The sequence below is a fragment of the Grampus griseus genome (assembly GCF_964374135.1).
Source record: "Grampus griseus genome assembly, chromosome: 7".
NCBI classification, from domain to species: domain Eukaryota; kingdom Metazoa; phylum Chordata; class Mammalia; order Artiodactyla; family Delphinidae; genus Grampus; species Grampus griseus.
The window spans coordinates 6,896,050-6,913,555 of NC_139001.1; the positions used below are offsets into that span (position 1 = coordinate 6,896,050).

At 53.3% G+C, this 17,506-nt stretch overlaps 1 protein-coding gene across 1 annotated transcript in view; it reads right to left on the reverse strand.

The window, feature by feature from the left end:
* Positions 1-3,816: 3,816 nt before the first annotated feature.
* The window catches only part of INPP5D (inositol polyphosphate-5-phosphatase D), a gene marked incomplete at its 5' end in the record, with an annotated part of 131,392 nt that continues 117,702 nt past the window's right edge, over positions 3,817-17,506 (reverse strand). Inside the window, 5 exons of the mRNA XM_082658363.1 lie at positions 3,817-4,982; positions 5,961-6,564; positions 10,424-10,690; positions 12,670-12,766; positions 13,877-14,026. Of these exons, the coding sequence (XP_082514489.1) occupies positions 4,980-4,982; positions 5,961-6,564; positions 10,424-10,690; positions 12,670-12,766; positions 13,877-14,026 (1,121 nt within the window). The 3' untranslated portion in view covers positions 3,817-4,979. The remainder of the gene's footprint in view (positions 4,983-5,960; positions 6,565-10,423; positions 10,691-12,669; positions 12,767-13,876; positions 14,027-17,506) is intronic.

A 17,506-nucleotide genomic window follows, 5' to 3' on the forward strand; every position in this document is an offset into this window, starting at 1 on the left:
GTCTTTTGTCCACACACCCGTTGTCCGCACACGTGGCAATATAACCTCTGGCCTGTGCATTTGCCTCTTCTGGAAGCCGGGGCTATTTCCTTATTCCTCACAGATCCTCAGGGCCTGGCACAGAGACTGGCACACTTTGGCACACCTAGACAGTCCGGTTCCAGAGTCTGTGCTCTCAGCCACTACCTACACTGAACGCTCTTTTAAAATAACTCAAGTGAGACAAACCATTCCTGGGGATAGGCTCAAAATTAGGTACGAATATTCAATTTACATCCTGTGCACTAAAACCCAATTCCACCTAATGCAGAGGATGGCCTCTCCTGGCTGCCCCTTTGCCCACCCCCGCTCCTTCCCAGGGGCCCTGCCGGAGCTGCAGGTCAGTGTGTCGCTGCCTGTCACTCCTCCTGGCATCCGGTGACCCCTCCTCCACCTGCTCTGCTGACCAGGGCTGGGGTGAGGCAAGCGAGGCCCTGGGACGCTAAGTTCCAGGTGGAGCACGTCCAGGTGGGCACCTGAGAGTGAGCGCCTCTCACCTCTTGCGCTGGGTCCCTCACTTGCCTCACCCCACTCTTGACCTTCCTAAACACGTGAACAGCTGCGTGTCCCTGTCTGCTCGCGTCCCTGCAGGGTAAAGCATGGGCTATGAGTCATCTACTTGGTTAGGGAAGTAGGAAGAAGCCGATGGAGGGAGAAACAGACGTGCCGGAGCCGAGTCTCACCGGGTCAGACCAGCCCAGGACTGCGTGGGTCACGGAGCTGCTGTGTGGTGACCGGGACGACTGCCAGCTCGTCCCAGTGGCCAGGTGCCCCGGCCAGCACCGCTGTGGAGTACGGCCGGGTGCCAGCTCAGGGGCTCCCTGCATGTCCCCAGGTCCACTCCCCTTGGTTCAGGTTCTCGGAGTAGCTTGGTCTGTGTAGCTGAAGAGACCCAACTGGTCCCCTTGGCCTCAACTAGTCTCCCTGGCCTCAACTAGCCCATCTGGCCTCAAGGTCTCTTGTCTTCAAGGCTTGCCCAGGCTCGCCCTGCCCCTTGGTTCCCGTCCTTCTTTGTCAGTGATACTCTTGCCCACACGGGGGGAGGCCTTTACCGACCTCCTTCCGGGACTTCCCTGCAGGCCTGGACCTTTTCCTCCTGCTCTGTGTGGAGAATCCCCACGGGGCCCTCCCACACAGTCTTGTCTCCCAGGAAGAGGGAGGGGACTGAGGTTCAATGAACGCCTGTGACAGGCCAGGCACAGACCCGAGCCCACCAAATCCGTACGACCACACCCTGCCGAAGGCTCCCTTCTCCCCGTTCTATAGATGAGGAGACTGAGGCTCAGAAAAGCTAAGTGCCTGGTACAAAATCGTATTTTTAGGAAATGAAAGACAAGATATTTAAACCCCATTCCTTCTGATGCCACAGCCCAAGATATACCAGCCCTCCCCGCCATGGTCCCCCTTGATGAATGTGCTGATTCCAAAGCCCAGCACACGCCATCAGCACGCGGTTGAGAGAAGACCACGAGCTGTGTACACCCGTGTAAAACCACTCCCAGTCCGGCCCAGCGGCTGGGTGCTGGGATCTGAGCGACAAGAGCTGACCAGTGCAGACCACAAAGAAGACTGTCCCTGCCCGGACTCTGCCTGCCGGCGTTGTTCCCTGCACAGTGCAGGTTTCCCAAAAAGGACCCTGGTGGGGTGGGGGGTCGAGGGGTGGTGGGGCGGTGTCTGTGGGGCTGAGAGCAGACATTTGCATGATAAAGGGTTTCTTTCTGCTAGAGTGAAGGCTTCGAGCTGGGGCTTGCAGAAGGCTTCGAGACCTTCAGATTGCTGGATCTCCATGGAAATTAGTTTGCCAGAGAAAGAAACTATTTTAAGGACATGCGAAGAGAGAGACCCTGTAGGCTGGGGTAGGGAAGGTAGCTGTGGGAGAGAGCTTTTCTGAATGACTCACTAATTTCCCTCCTATCGGGTGGAAAAAATGGCGTGGAAAAAGAATCACAGCCCAGGAAGGAGGAGCGGCACAGCTGCCCCTGACCCCGGTCCCTGGGCAGACAGCTTGGAGCTGCAGCAGCTGCGCTGGCGTTGGGGATGCTGAACGCGGGCTGCTATTAGGGAAAGGCCATCAGGACAACAACGCCTTTCTGTTGCCCAAAAATCTGCTGTTTTCAACCAGCTTTCATGTCATGCAAAGAAGGAAAAATTTGCTTCTTAAAGAAAAAGTGATTCCAGCAGCTTCTGTAACCTCAGGGACCACGGAATTCACTGTCGGGGTTAGGGGACACTTTTGTGAGGAAATCTTATTAATTCAACTACTTGGTTAGGGGGCTTGGTGAAGAAAGGCGGAAACAAAATAGAGGTAAATTACTTAGATGACAAAGAGGTGGGGATTTCTGGGTTCCCCTCTCATCCTGCTGTTGGAAGGGGAATTGGGTGTCTGGCAGGCCCAGGATTGGGAGCAAAGCAGACATGGCGGAAAAATCTGGCCCCAAGAGACGGTGGTGGACCAGAGCCCAGGGAGAAACGTGGTCAGGGACCTCGAAGGGTGGGCGCAGGGCTGAGCAGCTGGAAGGACAAGGAGGAAAACGTCTTCAATTTCACAATTTCCAGTGTCCAGTTCCAGGCATCACAGTGGGCCCCGTTGTCCATCCCACTACAGCCCAAGCCTGCTTGGTGCTGACACAGCCGGCGTTGGAGCCTGGGGGAGAGGCGAGGGGGGCGCTGTACCTGCTCAGGCCGCCGGAACTCAGAGCACTGCTGCTCCTGGACTCGCTTCTCCTGGGACCCCTCAGAAATGGTGAGGAGGGCCTGGGTGTCCATTCCAGGTAGGGGTGGGAGTTGCAGGCCCCTCATAGCACGCCAGCCCCCCCTGGCAGCGGTGGATTCCCCACATGCCATGGCTATCAGTGGCCCGGTCCTCAGCTGTGGGGTGGCGGGTGTAGGAAGGGCTGGCCTAAAGGATGTCTGGGTACCTCCAGCTGCCCCTCCACCTCGGCCCTTGGCCTATGGGGTCAGAAGGCAGGTGCCTGGGGACTCGGGTCAAGTTCCACGTAGGGACCAGGAAGTGAGCCTTCGGGGTGAGGGTATCGCACCTGAGTGGATGACGAGCCTCGATTGCGCTGGGATTTCAGCCCCGCCCCTGCCGGCCTCCACGTGCTATCATTGAAGGGCAGTGAATGGTTTGCTCCGTGGCTGCCAAGAACACCACTGTCTCAGGCTCTGCCTGGAGTCCAGGCCTGGCATCTGTGAACAGGAGCAGAGGCCGAGTAGCCTGAGGTGGTGGGGACAGCAGCCCAGACCAAGGCAGCCTGGAAGCAGGGCCAGGCAGCACCCACACTGGCCCTCTGGGCTGGGTGCTGCCCCCTGACCCGTAAGCAGTGCAAGCTGCCCCTGAACGTGGGGGTCTGGAGGCCCACAACCTGGCGATTGTCTACATGTGCTTACTGTCTCTGGAGCTCAGCAATGAACACTTACAAAAGCCAGGAGGAACTTGTGGCTGCAGGACAGCAGGTGGTGGTGGCAATGGGACAATGCTGGTGGAAGTCTGGTGGCTGCAGGGTGTGCCTGGAGTCCCACGGAGATGTGTGATGTCTCCCACTGGTCCTGGTCCACGCCCAACTTCAAACTCTTTCTACCGTGTCCCCTCTGGTCAGGACAATGCTGGCCCATCTCTACCGTGAACCTCGATATCCTCCCCTCCCTGGGCTGCCGCTCTGCAGCCCTGACAGCCTAGAAGCATGTCTGTGGCTGAATGTCAGGAAAAAATGCCACGCAGGTGGGAGAGGTGAGAAAGGCACAATTTATTGGTCACGCAGACTGACGCACGTGGGGATGTGGGGCGCGCACCCATCCTCCTGAACTCACACGCACTTCTGGATTTGGTTTCCTACATTAATTTCATGATGTCAAAAAGCAACACAAGAACAAGCATCACCAATCCATTCTCCTAGTAACCAAGGAAGCAGGGCCAGAAGCCACAGAGTTCGGAAAGAAAAGGCTGCACTGCTTTGAGAGCCGGGAACCAAGAGGCCCGCCCTCGCCGGCAGCCAGGTGGGAAAGCTGGCTTTCTGGAGCAACTAACGAACAGCATAGACTCTTCTATTAGCACGATGAGATAAGGCTCGGGGTGTGGCTCATTCCATGACCTGGCGGTGCCTGCCCACCTGCAGGAGGGCATGGGGGGCCTGGCACGAGCCTGGGCATCGCCAGTCCAGGCTGAAGCCACATCTCTTCACCGGAGAGTAGGAGCTGACATTCTTCCTTCTTCCAACTAAAGAACTAGGATGACCCAGGGATCCCTGTTCTCCAGGCCGGCTCTGCCGGACCCCGGCAGCTTTAGCTAAAGCAGTTTGCATCACTGAAGCTAGACAAGGCCAGGTTCACTGTACCCTAAATTAACCACTCATTCCTCAGAGCTCCCTAAAGGCCAAGTGCTGTCTCACAACAGGAGGGCACTAGCCTTAATTTTTAATGCTTTGTCCAAACCACTCAGGACATACTGTTTTGAACCGAGGGGTCTGGGAATGTGGTTTTAGTTGGCTAAAGACTCAACTCATAATGTTCATAAAGCACTTAGCACGGTACCTGGCAGGTGCTGAGTGCTCCCTACATGTAGCCATTATTATTATTAATATTATTATTATTATTATTATTTATATCCCTACCCACAAATCAGCGCTTTAGTTCCTTTCTTCAAAATGGCAGCCGGAACAAGGCTCTTGGGTCCCAAGTACCAAGATCAAGCTGGGGGCCCAGGTGTGCGGGTTGTTTGGTGCCCATCAGGTGGGTTTTTCCTTCCAACTTCAGTGCTGGGTGTCAAGTTTCACAGCCAGTGCACCTTGCTGACCACACAGAAGCTAGACCCTCTCCTGAAAAAGACGAAGCCCTGCATAGGAAGCTGGGTAGGAGGAGCGAACAGGGGTCCTGGGAGAGGGTCCCAGCAGCTTCGTGCTGCTCCTTTGGGCTCCCATCTCGCTGGCAGCTCACCAGGGGCTTCACTGTGGGACAAAAACAGAAGACTGTCAGCTCTGCATTCTCGCCAGGCCAGATTTAACTAAAGGTCCCCATGACCTTGCATGCCCCGGGCTAGAGCAGGCTTAGTGCTAACCTAGTGCTGAAGGGGGCCAGCACGCTGTTCTAAGTACTTACACGCATTCTAATATACGTGCATATATATTATATGCATATGGAGTAATATATAATACTTATGAAATAATATGCAATGGATGATACATACCTTTTACATATAAGTTGTCACATATAGTAATGACATATAATAAAATTTAATCCTCCCTATAAACCTGTGAGGCAGGTTCCACTGATTGCCCCCTTTTTTACAGATGAGTAAACTGAGGCACAGAGCCAGAAAGTGGGACAGCTGGGATTCAAACCCAAGACAGTGTGGCTCTGGAATCTGTTCTTAACCACTATTAGTTTTGCTCATAAAGAAATCTTATTCTATAGGAAGGAAGGGGACATTGAGTCTGAAGTCCCTAAAATACTGGAAAATTTTTAAGTACTAATGATGATAACGATACAAAAATGATCTGGGCTCTTGCATCTATGAAGCCTTATTCCTATGGGCCTGACCTACAGGACTCAGCGTTCACCCCCAGGCCCTCCTTTAACCCTTTCAATGTAGTAGCAGGGACTTTGGGGATAGTCTGGGTTCAAATTCTGTCTCTACCTCCTTTCTCATTCTCAGCTCCCAGAACACCGTTTCTCGGAACCCACTCCTGGACCGGGTCATTGTATCACGCACATGCACACGCACACTCACGCACATGGAGGAGAGCCCACGTGCACCCGAGCACACTCCTAGGCATGGTAGGCTGTATCACACACGTGCACACGCATGCACTACCCGTGCATGTGCACCTGAGCGCACTCCTGGCCACGGTGGTGGTGATCACGCACACCCACGTGCACCCGTATCACACGCCCGCGCCTGCGCACCCGCTCCGCCCCGAGCGCACCTGCATGGCGGCCCGGCCGGGCGGCGCGTCCTCGGGCCGGTGCTTGGCGAGATGGGGGAGCTCGGCGTTGTCACGGTAGTCACGGCCCCTGGAGTGCTGCAGGTGCAGGACGGCCGGGCTCTTGACCGGGAGGGGTGGCCGCTGCACCGGGGGCTGCTGGCTGAGTTCTGACCTGGAAGGCTTGATGGGTCTCTTGGCTGGCACCGGGACCTGCGAGCCGGCGGGGGCCTTGGACTTCCCTGGGCTTCCCTTGTCCCCACCCGGTGGGCGGCCCTCGGTGGTGGAGGACGAGCAGGTGAAGGAGCGGAGCCGGGGCGTAGGGCTGAGGAAGGGCGTGGGCGCGGGTGCAGGCTTGCCCGTCCCCTTGCTGCCCTCGGCCTCCTGGGCTTTGGAGAGCAGGATGCTGGGCGACAAGATTCCCGGGTCCGGGCAGGGCGGGGGCTCCTTCCTCAGCATCTTGGGGGATTCCTGCTCCTTCCTGGGAGCCGGCTTAGGGAAAGCACTCACAGACCCGTACAGCGGGTTCTCAAACATCTCGGGCTTGGTCAGCTGCGGGTCCTCCGGAGGCAAGGGTTCCCCCGCGCTCTTCCCCACATCGCCGGGCCTGGAGCGTGGGAAAGAGGATGCACAGGGAAGAAACACACGTGGGGAATGACTGCTCAATGCATTTGGGGTTTCTTTGGGGGTGATAAAGAAACTAGATGGCCGTGGTGGCTGCACAGCACTGAGTGTACTCAATGCCACCGAGTCCTTCACTTGAAACATGCCGTGCTTAATTTTATGTGATGTGAATTCCACTGTGACTAAAAAGAAAACTTTTTTTAAAAGGCAGGAGAATGAACTGTTACTCCTATGTTGATGATCTCATAGGTAACCTCACCTCTTGCCTTGGACATTTTCCACCATAGAAACTGTGCACACCAGAGCATCGGTGAGCAAGGGGGACTTCACTGAAGGGATGAGGGGGGCTTACATGGCACCGCAATCCAAAACCACCTGCTTCATCCTCATCGGAGCAGCCTGCCCTCCACAGCCAGTGCCCCCATCCCTGCTGCTAACAGACCTCCCTTCCTGGCTTCCCCCAAGAATCCCGCAGCCTCTCCTCTATGTCTTCAGCAAATTCTCTGACCCCCAGGGGAACAGAAGCCTTGTGCTTATCGAGGGTCCCAGGTCAAGGAGCTCCATTTGACAGCCGTGTTGGAGCCCCCCAAGTGTGCGACGCTGCCCCAGGTGCAGGAGGCGGCTGTGAACCAGACGAAATCTGTGCTCAGGGGACCGACATTCCTTATTAACACAGTATTCTTTCCTCTGCGTAAAGTCCTCTCCCCGGAGAGCGCCTGGTGAGTGTGCTTTCCTTCGTGTCCTCACTCAGAGGGAGAAGGAGAAAACGGACAGCATTCATGCTGAAAATCAGAAGCAACCTGGAGATATGCATCAAGAAACAAGCCAGTAGCAAGAAAATATGCCTGTTTGACTTATGGACAGAGAAGGAGCTCCATGCTGTCCCCAAAGTAGGTGAGAGCTTCCTTTGTTGGTCTGTTTCCTGATTTATTACTGCTCTCGCTGGAGGTGATTTCCCGCTGAGCGAATTATGAGAACCAGGAATGGGAACACGTTTTACTTTCTGGCCAACAGCATAATTTCCCAGGGGGAGTGTTCTGGGTTCTGCTTTCTGCAAAATAAGGAAGCTCTTGAGAAGAAAATGTGGGTCCCTTGGAAAACGCACTGAACTGTTCAGGCCGTGACGCCTCGTACTGATGGAGCGTGTGCTGAAACACTGCTCAGAAGTTGCCAAACAGCCACGGCTAATGGACTCTTCGGGGAGTGAGCGTGGGCAGGGGACAGAGGCGAGATGTCATCCTTGCACAGGTGCCAGTGAGACAAGATGATGTGGGGTGTCGGGGAGGCTAGCCTCAGGGACATGTAGACTTGGTCTTTTGCTCATTACTCTTTGGAAAGACCTGGAAGCAGTTATATAACCAGAAATGTTGGGGCCTTGAACAAAGACTTTGGAAGTCTGCCCCTCCCCCTTGGGCCAGCCTCTGCACCCCCTCTGGATCCTCAAAGACCTTTGCTATGAGTTAGCACAGGGAGGAAGGGGCAGGAGGATGAAAATGGCACTGACCGGAAGTTTCTGATGAAGAGGCAAGGAGAAAAGAAACATGTGTGGCCTGCCACCTGGAGCCCACGCTCAGTGAGGAGACAGGAGAGGTCTCGCCTCAGAGAATTAGGGACGGGGCCAGGAAGAGGACCCCAGGTGCAAGCATTTTGGTGATTGCAAAGCTCGCTGCCCTGGGAAAAGAGCAGGAGATAGGGCAAGTCTTCCCTCGAGGAGGGGGCTTCTGTCACTCTCAGAGAGGGGAAGCCTTGGCGGGGGCGGGGAGACTGGGGAAGACCACTTTTGAAAAGTCTTATCTCCCTGACCAAAGGTGAAAAGAAACCAGCTCCCATAGCAGCCACGGCTGTGGAGTGAGCGAACCCATCCCCAGGGCACAGGGTTGATTCCTGTGCCACAATGATTTCACTCCTCAGATTCCGGAGTCGGCTGTTTTCTAAAGGAGTGAAGTGTCGAGCAGGGTCTGAGAAGAGCCCTCTTTCTAACCATGTGACTTCGGTCCAGGGTGACCAGTCGTCCCAGTTTTCCCAGAATTCAGGGGTTTTCTGGGATGAGGGATTCTTAGCGCAAAAAAGGAGACAGTCTTGGGCAAACTGGGACAGCTGGTCCCTTACTTTTTTATGGGGCAGTGATAGGAGGACTGGTGATACCCCCTCTTCCACAGCCTTTTCTCAGGCCCAGTGGGGGGGTCAAGGGCAGCGAAGAGGGTGGCAGGCAGGCGTGGGAGCTGCCAGCTTCTTGCCTCTAATCGTCTCCTTGCTGAGAAGTGAGCTTAGAGCCCAGCCTGGGCCCCTTGCCTACACAGATGTCCCCATTCTGAAGCTGTCACCCGTGAAACCGGAGAAACAGCTCTCCTCCTTGTTCGAAGCTATATGCTCTGTTCCAGTTAGGAGGGTACACAGAGACATTAACTTTGGGAACTTAAAACATTTCACTTAAACGGTCCCCTTGTTCTTTGTAATTGTTTACGGCTCTGTTTCCTGGGGTCGCCAAAGAGGTGACCTTTGCCAGAGAGGTGCCACAGGACCCGCCATACGTGGCTTTTGTCCTCATTTTTCCAGGAGAGGAAACTGAGGCTCCTTCTCCTTCCCCCAGGTTTCTTACGGAAAGACCAGGGTCCACAATATTATCAACAAATTGTGAAAACTGGAGGTACAGAGATAGACAAGGCTGAGCTCGGGGGCAGGCCCTGTCCTGTCCCCGCCTCCTCCTTCCCTCCGTCCCTTCCTCCTTCCATTTGTCCAGTGTTTTTTTTAAGAGAAAAAGCTTAAGAAAGAGAATTGTAAATGGCCCTTCAATCCAGAAGAAACTCCAGCCAGGCCAGGCGCCGGAAGGTTGGAAGTGGAGGGAGATGAGGGGAACAGTGCTTGACAACATGCCGTTCCCTGCCTCTTAGCACACGACGGAAAATGCCATGGGGAACATAGGGCCTCAGAGAGGGGAAGACAGGCCCAGAGCCGCGCCCTGAAGTCATTATAAACAGTACAGGCAGCCCCCAAAGGAAGCTGATGCGAACGATATTTTGTTCATCTTCAATCACTGTTAATTAAGGTCTGCACTTTGAGTTTCCATCTGTCACCGTGTGGTTACTAGAAACTTGGGGGGGCTCCCGATCCTGCGTTTGCACAAGGCGCGCATGCGTGGGTTTGCTTGCCCAAGGCGCGCATGCGTGGGTTTGCTTGCTTAAGGCGGCGGCTCTGCGAGCTCCTCCCCGGCTCCGGGTCTCCAGGCACGTGATGCCTGGACCAGTTCTCGATGCAGGTCAGTTCTCTCTAACCGCTGGGTTTTCCCCGAAGTTTCATGGCCAAACCCCCTCCCTCTGCAGGCTGGCTGTTCTCCTCCCCTTCGGAATTCCTGGTCCCAGCTGCTGTTTTTTCAGATTGGCCTCAACAGGAGAGACAGGAGGGTTGCGCATGGGAACAGGAACCCTCGTGGTTAAGAAGAGAGAGGGGAACTCGGAGCTGGGGAGGGACTCATTCCTACGTGGAAATTCCCACCTCTGCTCTGCAGGGCCCTCCAGGGAGTGGGAGGTTGACGAGGGTTCACTACTTACAGAAACGTATTTTTCAATGAAGGTCGTTTTTACAGGAGTGTGTTTTTCTCAGGCACTATATTTAAACTTTTTAAATCCTGTTTTTAAAAAACCTTTCAGGTTTACACGAATAGGCTAAGAATCGGAGATTCTACAAGCATTTCTCGAGAGCCTACTGTGTTCTAGGCCCCAGGGATGAGTCAGTGACCAAAGTGGATGCACATCCCTGCTCTCACGCAGCTTCTATTCTAGGGCCAGATTTCCTGGTGGTGAAAACCTAGGGAAGGGAGAGACCTTGGTGAAGACGATGCTCACCTTGGCTCCTGCGTTCTGAGGCAGGGGCCCCGTGTTGCTGTCGATGATGAAAACTTCTTGGGTGATAGGGGCGGTTGGGAGGGCGGTGTCGGAGGGCTCTCCCCCCTTCCAGGCCCCAGGGAGGAGTCCTTGAGCGGCTGGTCGTAGCTCCAGGCGGTGGGCTGCTGATCGGGGGATGGGGTCTGCTTCATGTAGTTGAAGGCCCCCACGCCCATGTAGTTGGGGTTGATGATTTCAGTGATGCTGGAGCCACTGCATGGAGGGACCCTGCGGGGGAGACACACACAGGCACACCTCAGGGCTCCTCCAGGTCAGCACCAGCCTGAGGAGAGTGTCCTCTGATGCCCGCTCAGGCTCTCCTCAACTCCTTCACTTCTGGGGTGGTGGATTCATTCATTCATTCGTTCATTCATTCATACAACAAAATAGTTCCTGAGTGCCTGGTAACACCAGGAACAATAGGAGGAAATATGGTTGTAAATGAGATAGCCACAGTCTCTGTTCTCGTGGAACCAACGTATGATGGGGAGACAAACAAAACAAGCTCCGTGCCTGAGAAACGAGATGTTTATACACTGCTTAAGTCTGACTGACAGTAACAAAAGGAGCAGAGATAGACTAGGTTTGGGACCACCTGGGCATAGGGTGGCCCGTGAGGGCCTCTCTGAGAAGGGAGGGAGGGAAGAAGCAGTAAGTGCAAAGGCCCTGCGGTATGAGGGGTTGACCTGTCCCAGCAACAGTCTGAAGGTCTGTGAGCAAGTGGACAGAATGGAATGAGAGACTGGCGTGGACGGCAGGGCTGAGTGACTATGGGGGTTGTCGGTGGTGGTAGGGTGTTGGTGGTAAATGGAGCGTTCCATCTGGGACAGCCGGCTTGCACGTCTGTGAGGCATCAGGATGGAGACAGCCATGCAGGTGTTTGGAAAGATGAGCATGGAGGTCACAGAGGTCAAGGCTGCAGCCTCGACTGTGGGGGAGTCAGCTAACAGCTGTCGAGGGGCTGGGCAGACCTGGTGAGGTGACCCTGAGACACACACTGTGCTGCCTCTTGGTGACAGGAGTGTCGTCCTTCCTTGTAAGACGGCGCTCTCAGGAGAGCTAACTAGTAAGTAGAGTTCTGCATATATAGGTTGTAACACACGCTCCCCAGCTCCCATCTGGGAGCTCCCCAGGTTGTAACACACGCTCCCCAGCTCCCATCTGCTCAGCCAGCCTGTTTCTGAGCACATCCCGCTCCCATCCATCGAGCCTGCTTCAGAAGTAAGTGTTAATTCTAATGCTGGTCCAATGGAAAATACTTTGTTAACCTACACTGATCCTGATTCTGGAGTCAAGCAGACATTTGAGAGCTGCAGTGCTTTCATCGAGGGGATTGTAGTAGGCGAAAAAGATTGAAAGGGATAGTTTTATGCCTAGGGCTACCGTCAGAGGCTGGAGGCGGGTGGGAGTTGCTGTGCATGGGGTGGGGGGCTGGGGCAGGCGAGGGCTGGAGGGACAGGTAGTGGGGGCTGAAAGGAGGAGAGGAATAAGCTGGGCTTGGCGGTGGCTTTTGGGATTTCGCTCGGCTACCTGGCACAGCTTTGCACCCTCGGCAGGTAAACTGGCGTGGACACCATGACAAACCTCACTGGCTTGAACTCGAGACCGTATCAGTGAGCTGTGGTGACCCTGCTATTTGGGGACTGCTGTCCCCCTCGTAATCCAGGCTTTGATGTCCAGATTCTGCCCAGCTCAGTCTCTGCCCAAAGCAGCCTGCACGCACTTCCCCACAATGCTTTTCCGCCTTAGTCACGGGGTGGGGCTTTTAGCCCTGGAGCCGTGGCTGCTCATATCCCTGGTCCTCAGGAAATACTGCAGCTGTTCCGTGCGCCCACCTCTGGGGCTGCTGCCTCCTGGACTGGGCATCTTCCTAGTAGGATGTACCTTCCTAAGGCAGGGACTCCTCCTAATTTGCCTTGGTTTCTCTAGAACCTGACACCTGGAAGTGCTCAGCCAGTGTTTGTTGAACTGAACGGAACTCTGCAGCACAGAAGAGCCTCCCTGGCCTTGTGGCAGTCACACCAGGGGTTTGTGGTTAGAAGCCTCGGAGCTGGAAGCATGACAGGCTTTTCGTGGCCAGCGCTTTCTTTCCCTCTGGGTCCTTGCTTTCTCTCTGCTCCAGTTCCCCACTCCCAGTCCTGGGTCTGCAAAGCCACGCTAGCTTGCAGTGAAGCCCTGGCAACACCCCCCCCACCTCCCCCCTCTACCTGTTGGCAGGTTCCCACTGCTTCATGGGGTCCTGGCTGGTGAGGCTCTTCAGAGACTTGGGTACACTGGACTCATCCCGCTCTGTCTTCACAAAGTCTGCAAGAAAAGGGCCAGGAAAGAGCATGTGAGAGCATGCAAGGGCCCAGCTCCCAGGGTTTGGGCCAGGATGGCAGAGAGGTTTCCGCTGGCAAGCAGAAGCTGGAAAGTGAATAATGGCTGCCTGGGGGCAAATTCTGAGACCTTGTGTGAGTTCGGTGATGGATTAGTTATGCCTGCATGCCTCCAGAGGGAGGAGAGTTGGCATGTGTGACCCAGAGTTGTCATTTCATGCAACATTTCCAACTTGTTGGTGTCAGCAAGGGATAAAACAGACAAATATTTCTTGGCAGATCTAAATAAAAGAAACACAAGAGCATTTGGTGCCCAAAGCCAACCTGTTCACGAGCTTAATGGGGAACTGGGATCCCGTCTTCATAGCTGACTCTGGCTATGGTTGCAGGGGTGCCAAGTCCCCCTCAGGTCTACAACCTGCTAGAGAAAGGAGCCCCCAGAGGGCAGAGGAGGAGCCCCATCCAAGGGAGGCAGCACCCATGATGGCCCAGGGCCTTTCCACGAGCAGGGGGTGTCAGACCGTCCCACATCTTGCTGTCTCACTGTTTGTGTGAGAGGCGGGACCCCATCACGTTTACGGATTTGCGTGAGTGAACCTGCACTTTCCCCTTGGGCCAGCCACTTACTCGGTGTGTGACCTTCAGCCAGTCACTTAACCCCTCTGTCCCTCAGTTTCCTCATCTACCGAACAAGGGTAGCACCTGGCTCTCAGAGCTATGGTGAGAGATAAATGAGACAACGTTTATAAGTTGATCATTTCATAGATCGAGTAGAAAATTAAAGCCCAACGCATTTTAGGCATCGCGATTTGAGTGCTTTTGAGCAAGAAGTAAAGCAAAGAGGAGAAGGAAAAAATGACCTCTTGCCTGTGTGAAAAGGAAGAAAGACTGGGGCCAGGCAAGGGTGATTGTGGCTGTGAGGTGTTGCGGTTCTGTAGGGAAATTCTCGAACCTGCTAAGGGTTGGGCCAGATTGCCTCTGAGATCCCCTCCGATGCTGCATTTCTGTCTGAGGCCACAGCAGAGAGACTATTCCGTTCCCGTCCCCGACCCAGCAGCACTGAAGAGGGAGCAGGGGAGGGGTCGTGCCCACTTACCATAGAGCTTCTCCCTCTTCTTGCCTTGGGAGGTCTGCAGCTTAATCTCCCCCCGGAAGTGACCCATCATCTCTCCGTGGTGGGTGAGAGGCGTGTAGATGGGGAGCTGAGTTTCCGTGGCCTCTAACCGTAGAGCAATGCAGCCCTCGCCTGGGGAGGTGGGGAGACAGTAGTCATGTCAAGACACCGCCCCCCCCCCAACCCAGCCCTGCCATTTCACCGGAGAAACACCATGCATTTGGCCTGGAGATTTAGCTCTCCCGCCCAGAGATGATCCTTTGCAACAATGGCCAAGGCAGGGATTATGAAACAAAACTTTCAGAACAACTCCTCAGCAATTTGGGGAAAACATCTCAAACCTTACAGCAAAATGAACTCCACGCAGATTAGTGGATATAAAATAAAGTAAATCATAGAAAATCCGGCAGAAAACCAGAATTAAATACTAATCTGATTGCTGGAAGGAATAACTTCCCAAGGTTTGAAGCAGTGTGAGAAAGGACAAAACAACACTGACAGATAGGATAGAAAAGTTTAAAACTTCTGCACAGAGAAAAAACAAAAAGGCAAAGAGGACTGAGTGGGAACATTAGTTGCAGCCAGCTTCACACAGAGGGTATTTTATCTGCACTCCTCAAAATGAAATCTCCAGCAGACAAATGGGCAGATAACCCCACAGACATTTTCCACAGAAAGAAGCGTAGATGGTTGATTTCAGTACATGGAAACTAGTTCAGTCTGCTGAGCCATCAAAAATGCAAATTAAGGCAGCAGTAAGAGACTCTCCCACAGACATGAAATGAACAAAAGCAGAAGCAAAGGATACCCAGTACCAGCAAGGATCTGGGGAAACCTGTACACGGGGATGTGGCAAGGTCCACAAGGCAAGACAGAGCCTTCACAGCCATCAGCTGGGTGCCGAGCACCAACAACCGCACACATATGTATACCCTTTAGCCAGCAGACACGGGAACTTGCCCTAAAGAGACCACCCAAAAGAATAACAAATGTAGCCAAAGGAAAATAAAGGGTGTCCACAACGAAGAAAAGAGAACCCTCCTCCACTGTTGGTGGGAATGTAAATGGGTGCAGCCGCTAGGGAAAACAGGATGGAGGTTCCTTAAAAAAACTAAAAAGAGTTGCCATGTGATCCAGCAGTCCCACTCCTGGGCATATATCCGGAGAAAACGCTAATTCGAAAAGATACATGCACGCAAATGTTCACAGCAGCACTATTTACAATAGCCAGGACATGGAAGCAACCTAGATGGCCGTGGACAGACGAATGGATAAAGATGTGGTATACGTGCACAGTGGAATACTACTGAGCCATAAAAAAGAAATAACGCCATTTGCAGCAACAAGGACGGACCTAGAGATTATCATACTGAGTGAAGTCAGAGACAAATATCATACGGTATCACTTATAACTTATATGTGGAATCTAAAAGATGATACAAATGAACTTACTTACGAAACAGCAATAGACTCACATAGAAAACAAACTTATGCTTACCAAAGGGGAAAAGGGGTGGGGGAGGGATAAATTAGGAGTTTGGGATTAGCAGATGTAAACTATTGATACTATATATAAAATGGATAAACAGCAAGGTCCTACTGAATAGCACAGGGAACTATTTTCAATATCCTATAATAAACCATAATGGAAAACAATATGAAAAAGAATATATATATATACACACACACACATATAAAACGGAATCACTTTGCTATACATCAGAAACTAACTCATTGTAAATCAACTATACCTCAAAAAAAAATAAAAATGTCCACAAAGAGATCCACCTCAGCATTGTTGATAACACTGACAAAAATAATTTGCAGAGCCTCAGTAGTCGTAGTAAGGAGCACTTTAAAAACCGAGGATATAGTAAATCCGTGGAATATTATGACGCCATTAAAAGCAACCGTCATGAAGCCTGGGTCGGAGGATCATGGGAAATGTGTATCATCTAATACCAGGTGAGGAAAGCAGAACATAAATGGTGTCCCTGTGATAATTATTCCTATAGAAATCTATGTGTGCCTGTGGATGAACACGGGAGTGGAAAAGCAAGATAGAAATGATTGCTGTAGCAAGGAGTGAGACTGCTGGATGATTTTTTTCCTAGCTATTAGTATGATATGCTGTTTGTCAGTATGAATACCAAGAGGAGGAGACCAAGGAGAACTCCAGTGTTTGAAAAGAAAATGGAACCGTCAGACCTGTGTTCCCGTTTCCTGCCAGCAAACCTCCCGACACCCTGGCACCCACGTGAATCCTCTCTCTTTGCTCCATCACAGTCCTTGGGCTCTGCCCGCCCCTGCCCTGGTGCAGGGACCCTCTTCCCAGTGCTGCACTGGGAGGGAGTGGAGGGCACGATTCTGGAGCTGGGCTGCCTAGGTTCAAGTCCAAGGTCACACAGCAGCTTGTCAAACTCACTCAGTGGCTGTGTGACCTTGGACAAGTCACTTCATTTCCCCACCTCTGCAATGAGGGTGGTGACGGAACGTACATCCAGAGCCTGCACCGTGGGTGACAGACACACCTGGGCACCCTTCCTGTCTGTAGCCTCTTTCTGCTTCCCGGCTTCCATTGATCAGCATTAACCCCCCTCAAATTCCTTCCATTGAAAACAAACACCCTCCCTGGACCCAGCTGCACATCCTGGTCTCTCATGCCCTCGGCCTCCCCACCCCCGCTCACTCCCTCGCCGTGCACACGGCTCTCCCAAGCCCACAAGTCCCCAAGTCCCTCTGTCTGCAGGACACTGGGCTTTATTTGGTTGGACCCCTCGGCCACATTTGCTATCACAACCATGTCGTCTTGAACAGCTCTGACCGCGTCCCCGACCCCAGTCTTTGGCGTTCCTCCCACTCCTCTGGCTGAACCGTTTTAGTCTCCTTTGCCTGCTACTCACCACAGCCAGTCCAGTTCAGGAAACGGAAACATTAACCCCAGCAACTCAAACCACAGGTTCAGGGCCATGCTCGACCCTATTCCCCCGATTCCCGTGGTCAAACAATTTCCCTTCTCACTACCTCTCAATTTTAACCTGTCTCTCCATTTTTTTTTTTTTTTAACCATCGCTACTTTCATCCTGGCTCCCTCATCTCTCGTGTTGATCACTGCAAACGCATATTCCTAAGACGCAAAGCTGACCATGTTGCCATCTGGCCTGACTCTTCTGCGGCTCCCTTCCGTCCCCAGGATACGATATCTACCCCTAGCCTGTCTTGTATGGATCTGGCTCCAGACTCTCTTTGCCTACCTGTCCCCTCACTCCACGCTCTAGCTGCGCTGAATGTACCAAGTGCAAGGGCAAACCTGGAGCCATGGACAGGCTGAAGATTTCACAGAAGATGGTGTCTCTCTAGGAGGACAGTTACCGGGGCCACAGGCGTTCTCAAGCCTGCCTGGTCTGGGCACTGAGCAATGCCGGGAAGACCTGGGTTCAAATTAGGGCTCAGCTGGTTACAACCTGTGTGACTTCGGCAAGTCACTTCACCTTTCTGAGCCTCAGTTTACTTATCGACTAACTGAGAGAATAGTATCTGCTTCACAAGGTCATGTCAGGATCAGTCAAGTAATACATGCAAGCACCTAGCACGGACTCTGACACAGGAAAG